This window comes from Vulpes lagopus, chromosome 2 (genome assembly GCF_018345385.1).
Source record: "Vulpes lagopus strain Blue_001 chromosome 2, ASM1834538v1, whole genome shotgun sequence".
Classification (NCBI taxonomy): Eukaryota; Metazoa; Chordata; class Mammalia; order Carnivora; family Canidae; genus Vulpes; species Vulpes lagopus.
Genome location: NC_054825.1, coordinates 59,553,405 through 59,568,096, shown reverse-complemented (window position 1 = coordinate 59,568,096; position 14,692 = coordinate 59,553,405). Strand labels below are relative to the sequence as shown.

Sequence of the window (14,692 nt, the reverse complement as noted above, 5' to 3'; positions counted from 1 at the left end):
AGATACTTTAATTTTTATTTCTAAGACTTATATCTGTTATCTTCTGTTTTCTTTTTTACCTGTTAGATTTTCTGTCTTTTCTTTCATTTTGAGCATATGTCCTTTACTTCATTAAGCCTGGTTACAGTATCTACTTTAATGTCCTTATCTGAAAATCTCAAATCTGGGCCATCTGAGGTTGATCTCCCTTGATTATCTTTTCTTTTGAGATTGGGTCATATTTCATTATGAAGGAATTTAGGATTGTATTCAGAATATCGTGAATGTTATTTTTGTGGAAATTTTGTTTTCTTTCCTTGTTCCTCCAAAAAATTTGGATATTTTTGTTTTAGTGACCATTAATTGGATTAGACTTAAAGTGCAGTCTGTTGCCTGAGGTTGGCACCTGCTCAAATCTCAGTTCGATCTTTTTAGCCTCAGATACAGACTGCCTTGGCCTGCCCTGTGAATATGTGCTTCAGGGCTCTGCCAAGACTGGTGCAGAGATATACCAAAAATTTGAGACTGCTCTTTTATGTATCTCTTCTTTTGGGGATTTTGTCATTACATGGCTGTCCTCGCTGTCCTCTTTTTCTTCAAACCAGAAAGACCGTTTTTCATTGGAACTCTAGTTCCTGCCTGTTGTGGCTACTGCTTATGTGCAGAATAAAGCTTTAAGAATGAGAAAGTCACTTATTCTAGTCATTTTTTCCAAGTTTATATTCTCATCGAAAAGCAGCCTGGTTTTGTTCACTGTCCAGAGCTCTAAGTAGTTGTTTTATATTTGTATTCTCCCCCAGAATTTATAGAAGCTCTCTGTGGGTGCTTACGGCATTGTTTTGGAAGCTGAGCTTAGTAGGTCACTTTTAAGATTTCCTCTAACATATTTGCGATCTGCTTTTTAAAATAATACTTTGTTTAAAAAATAATTATTTTACTAATTCTTGATCTACTTAGATTGCTAGACATTAACTTTTCTATTTTGGATCTTTTTAACCCATCCGTGGTTACTGAATTCTTATGACAGACAGTTATATGAATGCCCTAATTTAATATGTTCTTAATCATTCAGTAAACATTTGAATGCAGAATATGACACTTCTGCTAGGTACCAGAAGAGCATAGAGATGAACAAAGTATGCTCCCTACCATAAAGTTTTATTTGTACAATGCAAATGAAAACAACCAACAGAGTTTATGACAATAAGTGCAAATAAACTTCTCAAGAAGTGTAGTTAGGGGATCCCTGGTGGCTCAGCGGTTTAGCGCCTGCCTTCAGCCCAGGGTATGATCCTGGAGTCCTGGAATCCCACATCAGGTTCCCTGCATGGAGCCTGCTTCTCCCTCTGCCTGTGTCTCTGCCTCTCTCTCTCTCTCTCTCTCTCACTGTGTCTCTCATGAATAAATAAAATCTTTAAGAAAAAAAGTGTAGTTAATTTAGACTTAGTTAATGGAGAACACTTCTCAGAGGGGGAGGGCATTTGATCTTAGGCTAAATCAAAATTAGAAGTTTAATAGGTTGGGAATTAGATGAAGGTGGATATTCTGGGGCTAGGGAACAGTAGGGGTAGAATATGAATTTGGTATGTTTAGGGAGTGATTAATGTCCGGATGAGGGTGGAAGCATTGAGTTTTTGAAGAGATACTGTAAGTCCTGAAGATGAAAAGGTAGCTTGAGACCACCTGGAAGAATGCCACACTCAGGAGTGTGAATATTATTCCTGAAGCAGCAGAGGATCACATTTGTGGAGTGAATGGATCTGATCCAACTTGTGTTTATGACAAGGTAATGTACTGGCAACATTAAGTGTGGATTGAAATGGAAATAAAATAGATGAACAAGCAATACGTAGTACCTGAACCAGAGCACTGGTTCATACATGAAGGGAACAAGTGTGGTAGTTGAGGTATTGATGAGGTAGAAATTAATGTGAAGAGTGATTAAGGAAATACGAAAGAAAGGTGTTACAAATTCAAGAGATTCATTACATTTCTAACCACACTTGTAAATATCCCAACATCATGCTGAGTATATGAATCTTTTGGGAACATTTTATATTTAAAATTCCTTCTCTAGCAGTCTACTATATTATAATGACTACAAAGTGATTTTTCTTAGGGCATGTGATGAGGTCATTTCACAGTTAATGGTCTCTAAGGTCTGTGTTGGTTTAGCTACCAATCCTAGTGAGGATTTAAGTTTCTTTAAAAGTTGTTAATAATTTTTGCTCTTTGGGAGTAATTAGTTGTTTAGCTTATAGAGTCACTTGCAATCTCACTGCTTCTCATAGAATTTTCAAAAAAGTATAGTCATTTAGAATATTGGTTTTGATTATTGTCTAAAAAAGGAATGATAAGCTAACAAATAGGGAACCAGTTTCTGCCTCACTTTTATTAAACTGATTTTATTCTACTTTATACATGCATTCTTCCATAAACATTTATTAGTACCTACTTGTACTGTTTTCAGTACCATATATTAAACAGTGAACAAAATAAACTTCATCCCTATTTTCAAGGATTTTTCAATCTGTTGGTAAAAGGCAATGGATGACAAAAGGATGACATTTGAATAGAGACCTGGAGGAAATTAAGGGAAAGACCATTGAGATATGGGGAGCATTTTATGAAGAAGAAAGAACAAATGGAAGGGCCCCAAGAAAGGGGCGTGTTTGGTGTATTTGAGCAAAAGCAGGGGGTCATGTTGAAATAGATTGATCCAAGAGAAGGATTGGTAGGAGATAAAGTCAGAGAGGTGGCAGACAGAACCTGTAAAAACATTGTAGACCAATTCAATTTTGAATGAGATGGAAACTGATGGTAGGTTTTGTGCATAGGATTGATATGATTTGTTTTTAAAAGGTCATTCTAGTTGTTATGTAAAGAATACAGATTGTAGAAGGGCTAGAAGAAGGAGTACTCTTCAGGAGTACTCTTCAGAAGGAGTACATCTTCAGAGATGATGGCTGATGGCTTGGGCTAAGATGATCATGTTAAAAATAATCACAGATTTTAGAAATGTATAAAGTCAATCTAATAGGATTGTACATTGAGAGACTTTTTGCTGAGACTCATTCAGAGTCTGAAAGAGACAGTCAAGCCTGTTTTTACGAGTTGACTGTCTTTAGTGCCTCTAAAGAGCAAAACAACTGGCAATGCTGTTTAGATATAAGGCTTTTAGTATTTATATTGGAGAAAGGAGTACAGGTATCTTCTGCTATCCAGAAGTTCACTTTATGCCACTTGCTTTTACCAAAGACCTATATTTGTACCTGTTTTTGGTAACTGAAAGAAATTGGAAGAGGATTTTTGCTTTTACAAATGGTAATTACTTCTTTGCTTTTTGCCATTTCAAGTTACAGAAGTCTTTTCATAAGACGTTTCATAGGAATAGTCTGCTTTCACAAAGCAGGGGAAACAAGATACCAGATAGCTCCTAGTATGGTACAACATACCTTGCTTGCCCCCTGGAATTTAGTTTCAATTCCTGGCCTTCAGGCAGTTATCTATCTTTTGTAAAAAGGTAGACTTGCCATTTTCTTTGGATCCTCTATTCTGTTTAAATTACTGGAATGTTAACATGGTATTTATATAGAGTGTATCTTTACATGGTATTTACACAGTATCTTTACACGGTATTTATATAGAATGATGCTAATACAGATGCTATGCTAATAACATAGCAGAATAACTGTGTTCGAAAGTTATTTTCAAAATTAGCCATTTTCTTGGAATTAGCCTTGTGTTTACTACCTTACTCTAATATATTTGACCCTAGAATATCCCTTCTTGTAAATTTTTGTTCTTAATAATACCAAACAGAAATTGTAATTGAATTTTAAAAAATGACCTGTGCTTACTTTTATTCTTCTTACTGTTCTTATTTTTTATATACTTTTAAAAGAATTAGATCATTTTATTTGACTGTTCATTATACAGTATCTCAATTTTTTAAATAAGTTTAAAACTTGTAATCATTGTTAAGTCTGTCACATTAGGGGCACCATGTCTTCTCTTAAATTCACTTAGAATTTTAATATTATCATAGCTTTTTTATTTTACTTGTTTTCATTAATGTTTAATATAACAACAAAATATTTGCTATTCTAACTGATGCTGTTTCACAATAAATTCCTGGAAAAACACGTAGATTATTTCACAGGTATCTAAAATCATACAATAAAAATGGTGGTGGATTTACTTGTATATTATTTTACAATTGATTGCAGCCTTGGAGTGTTATCTAAACAAATATCATTACTCCACAAATAAAATTGAGTAGAGAAACTATTGAAGAGACAAATTCATAGCTTTGATTATCTGACATAGCCATCTCTAATACGATTTCTTTCATCAAATCATTTATTGAATCACCTTTTAGCAGACGGCAATCCTGCAAAATATATTGTCTTTGCCTTATTTATAACAGTCCTTAGAATTTGATATTTGTGAAGTACATTTTACTTGCTAGGATAAAAAACTTGGTTTCAGTGCTCCTAAAGGAGGAGTTTGTGTGTGTGTGTGTGTGTGTGTGTGTGTTCCAACTTTATGTATGTTCCTTTTTTATAAGGATAGGTACCAAGCAGAGTGGTTGTAGTGTCTTGTTTTTCTTACCAGCTTTACGGCAAGGATATCCTAACCAGTCTTCACCCCATTCTTTGTATTGTCCCCCTTTTTCCTTTATTCCTTCTCTGCTCAAGATGGCCTACTATTACCTGAAACAAATATTTCAGATATTTGCCCAATTCCAGACCTGTTTGCACTTTACTTAGTCTCAGGTGGCAGAGTCATTGGTAACAATGAAAAAGAAAAAGAAAAAGAAGGAATGGTCAGCAGCTTTTCTCCTCATTCATCCCTTTTACCTCCGGGCAAGTCTTTCCTGAGTTTCATCAAACCATGAGTAATGCTTTGTGTATACAAACTCTGTACTATTTTGGGTTTATGTGGCAGAAAAAAAAACCCCAGGTGTTTAGGGTATAGAAAAATCATTCCCCTCCCCAACCAAAGTCTGTTTCCAGTTTTTCCTAGTGGTTAAAAACTTAGAGATATCTAAAAGACTCTGTACTAGGAGAATAAAAGAAAAGAGATGGGATAGAAGTTGTGAGATAGTTTACACTTCTGGTCAGAAACTAAAGATAGTAGCATCAGAGAGGAAGCAGATAGACTAATATTTGAGTACTTCATAGAAAAGTGAATATTGACATCTGTCAAGCTTTACCAAGAAGTTTACTTGCTTCTCCAATAATTTTGCTCTCTGACACCTCAAAAACTTTTTATCTCTTATTCCTCCTTCAGAGTCCTAGCCTCTTAAGGGGCTGTGTATATAGTGATTTTTGTCTTATTTTTAGTTACTTTTTCTCTTAAATGAGAAGGTAGCAAATTGTTTAATTGATTTACAAATCATTGATTTTTTTACATAAAAATTTAATGTTCTTTACTGGAAAATATTAAAAATAGTATATATACTTTTTAAAACTGGACCTATGTAATCAAAATACATATTGGACTTTATTTAATTGGTTCCAAATAAAAGAGCATGTACTTAAGAGAATCTGTATATAAAATATGAAAGAAGAAAAGGGTCATTTAAATCTCTATATTAAATTATTGATTAACCCCCTTTTAATCTTGTTGAATAGAAATAGAATAATTTATTAGAGAGTTAAACAAGACTCAAAGTATTTTTACCACTTAGTGATTATTAGATTTTCTCTTACATCTACCATTTTAATCTATCCATCAAGGAATTAGCTTCTCTAAAATTATTGACATTGGAATGCATAAACTAGAAATGGGAAGGAAATAAAATACATGGCAGTGATGATACAGATGTATCTTAATATTTTCCCCCTGATCACTGTATTGCAACTATATTGTTTTTCTTGTCGGTAAATAGTTACTTAGGTTTTTATCAATTTGTATAAATTTTGGTCTTTTAAGTTTATTTCCTGTGTATGATTTCTTTTTTTCTGCTTACCTTGGTCTTCTGGTTGAACTTTGGAAAGTTTATTATTACTGTCATACTTTTGTTTGTACAACCATTGTCTTCAACAGAAAGGAGTCATTGATGCTGAAAGATGACTCTTGCCTTTGTCAGTGCCAGCCACGACCTTCTACTCAGTCTGGATATGTTAACAATAAAACTATAGAGCTCTGAGTTTAAAACCTAGCCAGATCCTTATTAGTCTGTAGCATCCTTTGAACATTGCCCCCTGCCCTGCCATGTCTAGTATCATTGATATGTCATACTCTTTAGATATTGGCTTAATTAATTACCATCTCATTTAATTCATTAAATCTTTGCTTTTCTTTTATGCCATGGAACTAATTAGTGTCACTTGATGAAAAATGAGTATGTGTTTTCACAGAATTTCATATATCTTTAAATCTTGTCTATGATGTTTTCTTTTGAAGGCACTCATCTTTTTGTATTCTCTTTTACAGATATATGTAAATAACACATAGACCTAATATTTATTGTTTATTTGATAATTAGATAGTTCAGAGTCATAAAACAAACTGTGGTCTTTTTATTTTCATTAGGATAGGATCATCAAAATAAGTTTCTATTCTGTGCTCTGAACTTTCATTGAAAGTGTCATTCCCCTTCTCTCCCCAGCCCCACCATTCTGTTTTGTCTCCATAGATTTGACTACTCTAGGCACCTGATATAAACAAAATTGTACAATATTTGTCCTTTTAGTGACTGGTTTATTTCACTTAGCATAATGTCTTTAGGAGCATCCAGTTGTAGCATGTGTAAGAATTTCCTTCATTTTTAAGGCTGAATAATATTACATTGTATGTGTATGTCACATTTGTTTATCCATCCGTCAATGAATACTTGAGTTGCTTCCACCTTTTGACTGCTGTAAATAATGCAACAGAATAGGGGTGTACTTGGGGGCACCTGGGTGGCTTAGTGTTTGAGCGTCTGCCTTTGGCGCAGGGGGCGTGATCCTGGGGTCCTGGGACTAAGTCCCACATCAGGTTTCTATGGGGAGCCTGCTTCTCCCTCTGCCTATGTCTGTGCCCCTCTCTGTGTGTGTCTCATTAAAAAAAAAAAAAAAATTGAGTCTCTGCCTTCAGTAGCCAATATAAGTTTGTATTTGACTTGGGCTATGTAGTATAAAAAAAATGTTAAACTTATATAGAAAAATAGTTGCAAATGGAAAGTATTTTCAAAAAATTAAACTTTTCGTAAATTTATTTGCAGTTTCATACATAGTATTTTATTACTAGATTTTGTGGGGGTTTATAATAAACAGCCTTTGTCTTGGATTGAGCCTTATAGGAATTCTGGCTGCTGTTCTAAGGTATTGATTACAGAGCAAATGCTTGGAAGATAGCCCACAGGTAACTAGTGATACTGGAGAGATGGTAACAAAGTATATTTTTAGTGATATTTCCCAAACTTGTAGAATCTTTCCTAAGTCTAGAATTTTAGTAAGAATTATCCAAGCATGAACAAAACACTTGTGTATTTTTATTCATGATCTCTGTGTTTTCAAAGTTTCTGGTTCACTTGGCATTGTGCCTAGAGTGTTTTCTGTAGTAGGCACTTCTCTTTTCTCTACAGTGTTTTTAAAAACTTTAAAAAATATCACTTACTGTAGAAAGTACAGACTCATAAAAAGAAAAAATTAAAGTTTTCCAGCTGAATTAGTGATTAGTAGATTCTACTTTGGAAGCTGACTCTTCTTTCCCTGTTTGTCACCTATCCCTTCAGTTGGCAGTTCTGTCCCTGTGCAAGAGGCTTGGGAATTGTGGCTAGTTCTTGGAGAATTTGTGTATTTAACCTACTACAGACTACATTCTCATCTAAGTCACAGAGGACTTCAAGGAATTTTTTTTTAAAGAAAAAGGGGTTGTAAACTTAGCAGAATGTTGTCTTTATACCATCTAGAGTTTTCTCATGCAAGAATGAAAAAAGTCAGTTTTTTGTGTTTCATCATAGAAAACTTGGAAAGGGTTGGGAAAGGGATATCCTGTTAGATAGAAGTCAAGGAAAAAAAAGACTGATCCTCAGAACAGAAAAGGGAGAGAGATACCTGGGTTGAGAGGTCTCCAGCTCTTTTCACTTTTTCTAGGGACTGACTGGAAGGTAAGAATAATGGAGTCAAATCTACAGATGATACATGAAGGAGCACAATGAATTGATTTTTTTGTTAATCCTTTTTCATTTTGAGTTATCCTTTGCAAGTTTCATAAGAGTAGATCTCATTTAGAATCAGATTTTAGAGATTTCACTAGGATGAATTGTCACATCATTTTTATTAGTTTTAATGTAACTAACGTTGATTTGATATGATTTGGTATATTTTGATTTAGTTTGGTATATTCAGTTTAGAACATCTAATCAATTTTACATTAGAAACCAATTTTATTAACTTGAACAGTTCAAATTGTTTAATTCTCTTTTTTCTTTCTTTTTTTTTTTTTTTTTTTTTTTTTTTTTTTTTAGAGAGGAAGCAGGGGAAGGACAGAGAGAGAGAGAGTCTTAAGCAGGCTCCATGCCCAATGCAGAGCCCAGTGCAGCAGTGCAGAGCCCAGTGCAGGGCTTGATCTCACAACCCTGAGATCTGACCTGAGCACAAATCAAGAGACAGACAATTAACTGGGCCACCAATGCACCCAACTTGGTGTCATTTTCTAAGGCTTATCCATTAGAACTAAATTCTTCATATTTTTGTGCACATAGGACTAACCCATTGAAAGTTGGGGGTTTCATCTACTCTTAGAAGTAGCAGTGGATGGAGACAGAAATGAGGAGACCTAGGTTATGCCCTACTTTAAAGTCTCCAAAGACATAGTTTTGAAATTGTTCATTATATATAGGGTGCTGTATGGAGCAGTAATGAGGACTTTCTGGGATAACTTATTTTCTTTGGGTTTCTGAGACAAGATTTGATATACAGCTAGTTCCATACAAATGCAAATACCGCTTACTGAATTGTACTCTCTGCTATACTATATAAAAACAAATCCATTATAGTAGCCTTTTGGATTTATATCTTTCACTTTCTTCTCTCCTTAGGTATGGATGAACGAGGAGGTACAACATCTTGGGGAACAAGTGGTCAACCAAGCCCCTCTTATGACTCATCTAGAGTAAGTTCATTCATCAGCCAGTCCTTGATTAAAACTATAAAGTCATTTGGCAGAATAAGTAAGATTTTTTTGTACATGAGCTCTGATTCCTAAGAGAATTGAAGACTAACGTATTTACATGGGAATACTGTAGAATACACAGTACCTTCATGGTAGATTTAATTTTTAAAAAAATTTAATTTACTGCCATACTTTGGGAGTTTATTCTATCTCTTACAATGAAAGAAGTGTTCTTGGTGTTATTTCTACACTTGGATTACCTGCAATACTCTTGGGAGTGTTTGGAATGCCTCACTAAGTAATCTTCATACATTGCCATTTTTCTTTGTGTATTGTTTTCTTCCTGTATTACCTTTGAGAGATGGCACTGACGTTCAAGTATCAGTTTCCAGTCTTTCCTCTTCCATTCTTGTTCTAGTAGTCATCAGCTGTTTATATCAGGGACTCTATAGCCCTGTCTCTTGGAAGCATATCAAAACAGACATAACAGATGACATTTCTTGATTGGTAGTTAGAAAATAGGACTGAGCTAACATTTTACACTGGGAAAGGTCAAAAAGAGCCCCCCCTTTTTTTTAGCAATAAACAGATCCCCCAAAACTTTAAAATAATGAGACTGAAAGATTTAAAATTAGACCAAAGAATTGTCAGTAAAATTAGACTATATGTTCTCAGACTCTGCAGTAAATTGGTGAGGTTAAGGTATACCTTTTCAAAAACGTTATACTTTGAATGAATAATGAACTATTTACTTCTCTTAGAATTAACCAGTAGAAGATAGACATAAAAATTTATGGATACTCAGCCCTTGAAGCAAATTGGCATAAGTGGAAGGAAGCAATATGTGATTAGAGCTCATAGTCTCCATATGGGTTATGCTGTTTTGCATTGAAAAACACAGAGTTAAAATATGTGGTTTGTTATTATATTTGGCTGTAGCCTATGTTTAATTTATTTTATATAATTTTGGGAGAAATAGACTAGTCATGTAGAGCCCAAAATGATATTCAGAGAGACAATTAAACGTGTTTTCCTTTAGGGACTCAGTGCTGAAAAAGCTGGTTTGTAATGTAAAGAGCACTGTCTTGGGCACCATAAGACTTGGATTTATCAACTCTGTGGTGAAATCTTGGACACCTTATTTTACCATGGGGATAGTTAAACTGATGTCCAAATTTCCTTCCACTTTTAAAAGTTTTTTTTTTTTTTTTTTTTTTTTTTTTTTTTTTTTTTTTTAAATTTTATTTATTTATGATAGTCATACAGAGAGAAAGAGAGAGAGGCAGAGACACAGGCAGAGGGAGAAGCAGGCTCCATGCGCCGGGAGCCCGACGTGGGATTCGATCCCGGGTCTCCAGGATCGCGCCCTGGGCCAAAGGCAGGCGCCAAACCGCTGCGCCACCCAGGGATCCCAAAGTTTTTGATTCCTTAAATAATATTGTGAATAGAAAAGGTAGATTTCCTGTTTGTTTATTTTTTTAAAAAGAGAGTTTCTTTATTTATTCATGAGAGACACAGAGAGAGGCAGAGACACAGACAGGAAGAAGAGACACAGACAGAGGGAAAGGCAGGCTCCATGCAGGGAGCCCGATGCGGGACTCGATCCCGGGACGGGGATCACGCCCCAAGCCAAAGGCAGACACTCAAACGCTGAGCCACCCAGGTGTCCCAGATTTCCTGTTTAGATTGTGAAGTATGGATTTTACATAGTGGAGAACAAAATATTACTTACTAATATTGGATTTTTTTTCAAAGTCTTGAGTTACTGTGTGATAACATTATTTCTTAAAATACATTAAATGATGCTTTTGTACCTTATGTTTACTTTCCTTTCAAACTTTTTTTTTAACTTACTGTGTTCTTTTAGGAGAAGAGAACATAATAGTGTATCCAGACTTTTACATATTTCATGATTCTGAAATTAAGTTTGCCCCTAGAGATGGGCTTCACAGTAAATCTTCCTTTTCTTTTTTGCTGTTAAATCTATAGGTCAATGTGAAATGCTGTTTTTTACTCATAATTTTTTTTAGTCTATATTTACAGTGAAAAGTTATATATATTTTTTCTTACCTGTCTACTGAGAGATCAGATAGAATGTGATTTAATACTACCCTTTATTTTTATTTTCACTGAAATCCGCTCTTCCACTAACTTTGCTGCTTCCGTCCTAGTCATGATTTTGAACCTAGAATGGTTTAGCTATCTAGCTAAGAAGTTATTTTTTTATTATGACTTCGATTTAATTCTTCCCTGAACTCTTCTCACCAGAGAAAGACATTTATGGTTATCTTTCAAGCTGCTCTCAACACTGATTTATAGAAAGTTTATCAACTTTTTGAGTATATTATTAAACACCATCTACTAAGTTGACCATTTTTTCACTATTATAAGTACAGATGAATATAATTTTGTTAATAAGAATCTCAGTTTACCAAAGTACTTTATTCTACTGAGTATAATAGCATTTGAGTTTTTTAAATTTATTTTTATTTTTTTTTTTTAAACTTTTATTTATTTATGATAGTCACACAGAGAGAGAGAGAGAGAGAGAGGCAGAGACACAGGCAGAGGGAGAAGCAGGCTCCATGCACCGGGAGCCCGATGTGGGATTCGATCCCGGGTCTCCAGGATCGCGCCCTGGGCCAAAGGCAGGCGCCAAACCGCTGCGCCACCCAGGGATCCCGAGTTTTTTAAATTTAGAAGTAAATACTGATATTGGCTATAAACCAATTTTGACACATTGTTTATAAAATTATTAACAAGCCAATTTAAAATATAATGAAATTATAGATACTTTTGTAGAAATAGTGTCACTGAAATTTATTTAGACTTTACCAGTATAAATAATAACATTTGCATCGCAGCAAGTTGTATTATTTTTAAATAATTTGGTTTTATATTGCTGATAGGAAATTTTTTTATTTTACTTTTTGTAAATCTTGAAAATACTTAATAAGCCACAATAAAAAGTATATAAATCTGCAGAATGAGTAGTTTGGTGGAGTTATAAAGCATATGCTCCTAGTTTAGTTGGATTCAACTGAGTTGCTGTTCTCCCTCCCTCCCTGCCCGACTAAAACTATAAGGGAGAAAGAATAATTTTTTTGGATTACTGTAAAATCATATTTGGCACATGAACTCTATTAGTACTACTCTATTAGTGTTATTATAACCATGCATTTTACTGTACAAGATTGGCTACACCAAGTCATGTAGGTTGAACTTAGTATCTATTTAACAGCTTTTTAAGGGGAGTGTTTACTTTGCATACTTTTTGCCTAACAGGTACTGACTTTAAATCTAACAAAGATAGCCTTCTGCTCTAGTAACCTTAATATGTAAGTGAGCTCTACTGGAGTTGTATGGTTAAGAGGCCACAAACCTCTCATCAGTGTAAATAGTCTCATACATGTTTGCTCAGAGTAGGAGAAGTCACTCCAGCAGAGCTCCTGTCTGCCCTATTTTTCCCAAATCCACAAAGAAAAGTAGCCTCACAGTATTCAGGTGATTCATTGAGTTTCAAGTTATCAGAACTATCCATAGCGCATCATTCAAGAGAGAATTTTTGTTAGGCAGACACAGAAATAAGTGCTGTATCTAATAGTGGTTATAGAAGAAATGGTAGACATGGTCAGCATTTTTAAGAAATGTGGAAATGAGACCGCATGTTTGAGGCACTCATAAGAAATCATAAGGAAGTAAGAGCACTTGTGACATGTCCCTCAAACCTCTCCACCTTTGGTAGAGTCCTGGTTTCTGCACCATTGACCTGCTGCCTACCTGTGCAGAACAAGACACACCAATTAAAAAATAACAGCATCATTATGATGTGAATAACACTTTTATTTTCAGAAATAATATGAAAAGTGCTGATTAAAGCACCAGAGATTGAAAAGAGTGATTAAGATATCAGATAGTTTAGATGAGAGCAGGAGATATAAGAAGTTTGTTCCTCCTTCCCTTAGTTTTTATCCTTTCCTGTAAACAAATGTTTTCTATATTTGACATTGCACCAGGTAAAAGGGCAGGGAATACCATGATTTTTGTTATTTACTACCGTATTAATGATTTATTCTAGTTCCAATTTTTTTTTCCATCCTCTTTAAAAGGCAGTGGTCAGGAGCACAGCTTCTGGAGCCAGAGTGCCAGGGGCATGAATCCCAACTCTGCTACTTACTGCCTGTATGATTCTGGACAAGTTACTCAAATTCATTGTACCTTAGTTTATTCATTTGTGAAATGGGATAATAAGTACTTTATAAGGTTGTCATGAATTTTAAATGCATGTAACTCTATGATTAAGTGAGATAAATATAGGTGAAGTGCTTAAATCAGTGGTACTTAGTGCTGTGTGTTGGCTTTAATTCTTTGTATTTCAGAATTTATTAACTAGATCTATATGTAATGATTAATCAAATTTAAATGAATGAATATATTTGTAGTTGTGCTACATTCTAAGTGTAATGAATAAGCATTATTTGCTGATTTTGTCATACGTAATATACTTCCTTTAGATTTTTAAGAGACATAAATAAAATCTGTTTCTTTTCCCCTTCATTTATCTGTTTCTTTCTTGGGAAAGCCGAAGTCCTGTGACAAACTTAGATGTAAAAGTTTTACTCTGTCTAGTACAATGCTTTTTATGTAATAGATGTTCTATACATATATGTTTACTGAATATAATCAAATTGGGGAAGAATTGTTAGATTTACTAGATTAATTGTGTTTGGAAATGGAAAAGAATCAAAGTTGATTTATGATGAAGCTCTCAAAGCTCGAAGTAGATGGTGGTGGTATTAATGGTAATAGACTTCCTTTTTACCCTGCTTACAAGTTATTGTCCTGATTGATGATATTACTTAGTGAAGCATTTTATTTAAGATCACTGACTCTGGAGAATTGTAGTTTGTGACATTGGACAAATGACTCAACCTCTTTGTGCCTTGATTTCTCATCTCTGAAATTATGATAATTTTGCATATACTTTGTAGGGTTTGAGTAAAGATGAGTTGTAATAATAGCTGTGAAGTATTTCATTCATTGAAGCAATAAATGAAAGCTGCTATTACTATTATTACCATCATTATTATTATTATCTCCAAATATCTAATGTTTCGTTGTTCGTTTTCATGGTCGCATTTCCTGCTGTACAAATTCCATTTCTGAAATGTTGTGTGATCATTTTAGTTCATGGAAATTCCAAGGGGCCACATCATCTTGGGTTTCTTGCCCTCTCAGCTTTGCAACCCAGCCTGACCAAGCTCAGAGTACTGAAATATCATTGGGGTTTGCATCCTAGAGTTATGACAGGGCTTACAGGAAAAGGGAACAGTCTTCTTGTTGACAGTCTTTACCTAAGATACAGAATTTTTCATTTCTCAGTTTAAAAAGTAAAAGAGATCAGTGGTACGTAATCACTAATAAAAATTATAGGCACCAGCAGTGACCAGCAGTTGATGTTTTAATTATGAGCATTTTTCAGGTTATATACAATCTATTGTAGTTGTTTTAGGGGAAAGAAGCAACATTCAATTGCACAGAGTTTGATTGCTTATTTTTTCTAATTGTTAAATTTTTATCATGGTTGTTCCTTCTCAGTATA

General features: G+C 34.4%; 1 protein-coding gene across 9 annotated transcripts in view; it reads left to right on the top strand.

The window, feature by feature from the left end:
* The window catches only part of TCF12 (transcription factor 12), a 383,835-nt gene that overhangs the window by 135,141 nt on the left and 234,002 nt on the right, over positions 1-14,692 (top strand). For all 9 annotated transcript variants that reach the window (XM_041743077.1, XM_041743075.1, XM_041743079.1 and 6 more), the window contains one exon: positions 9,017-9,090. In XM_041743077.1, coding sequence (XP_041599011.1) covers positions 9,017-9,090 — 74 coding nt within the window. The remainder of the gene's footprint in view (positions 1-9,016; positions 9,091-14,692) is intronic.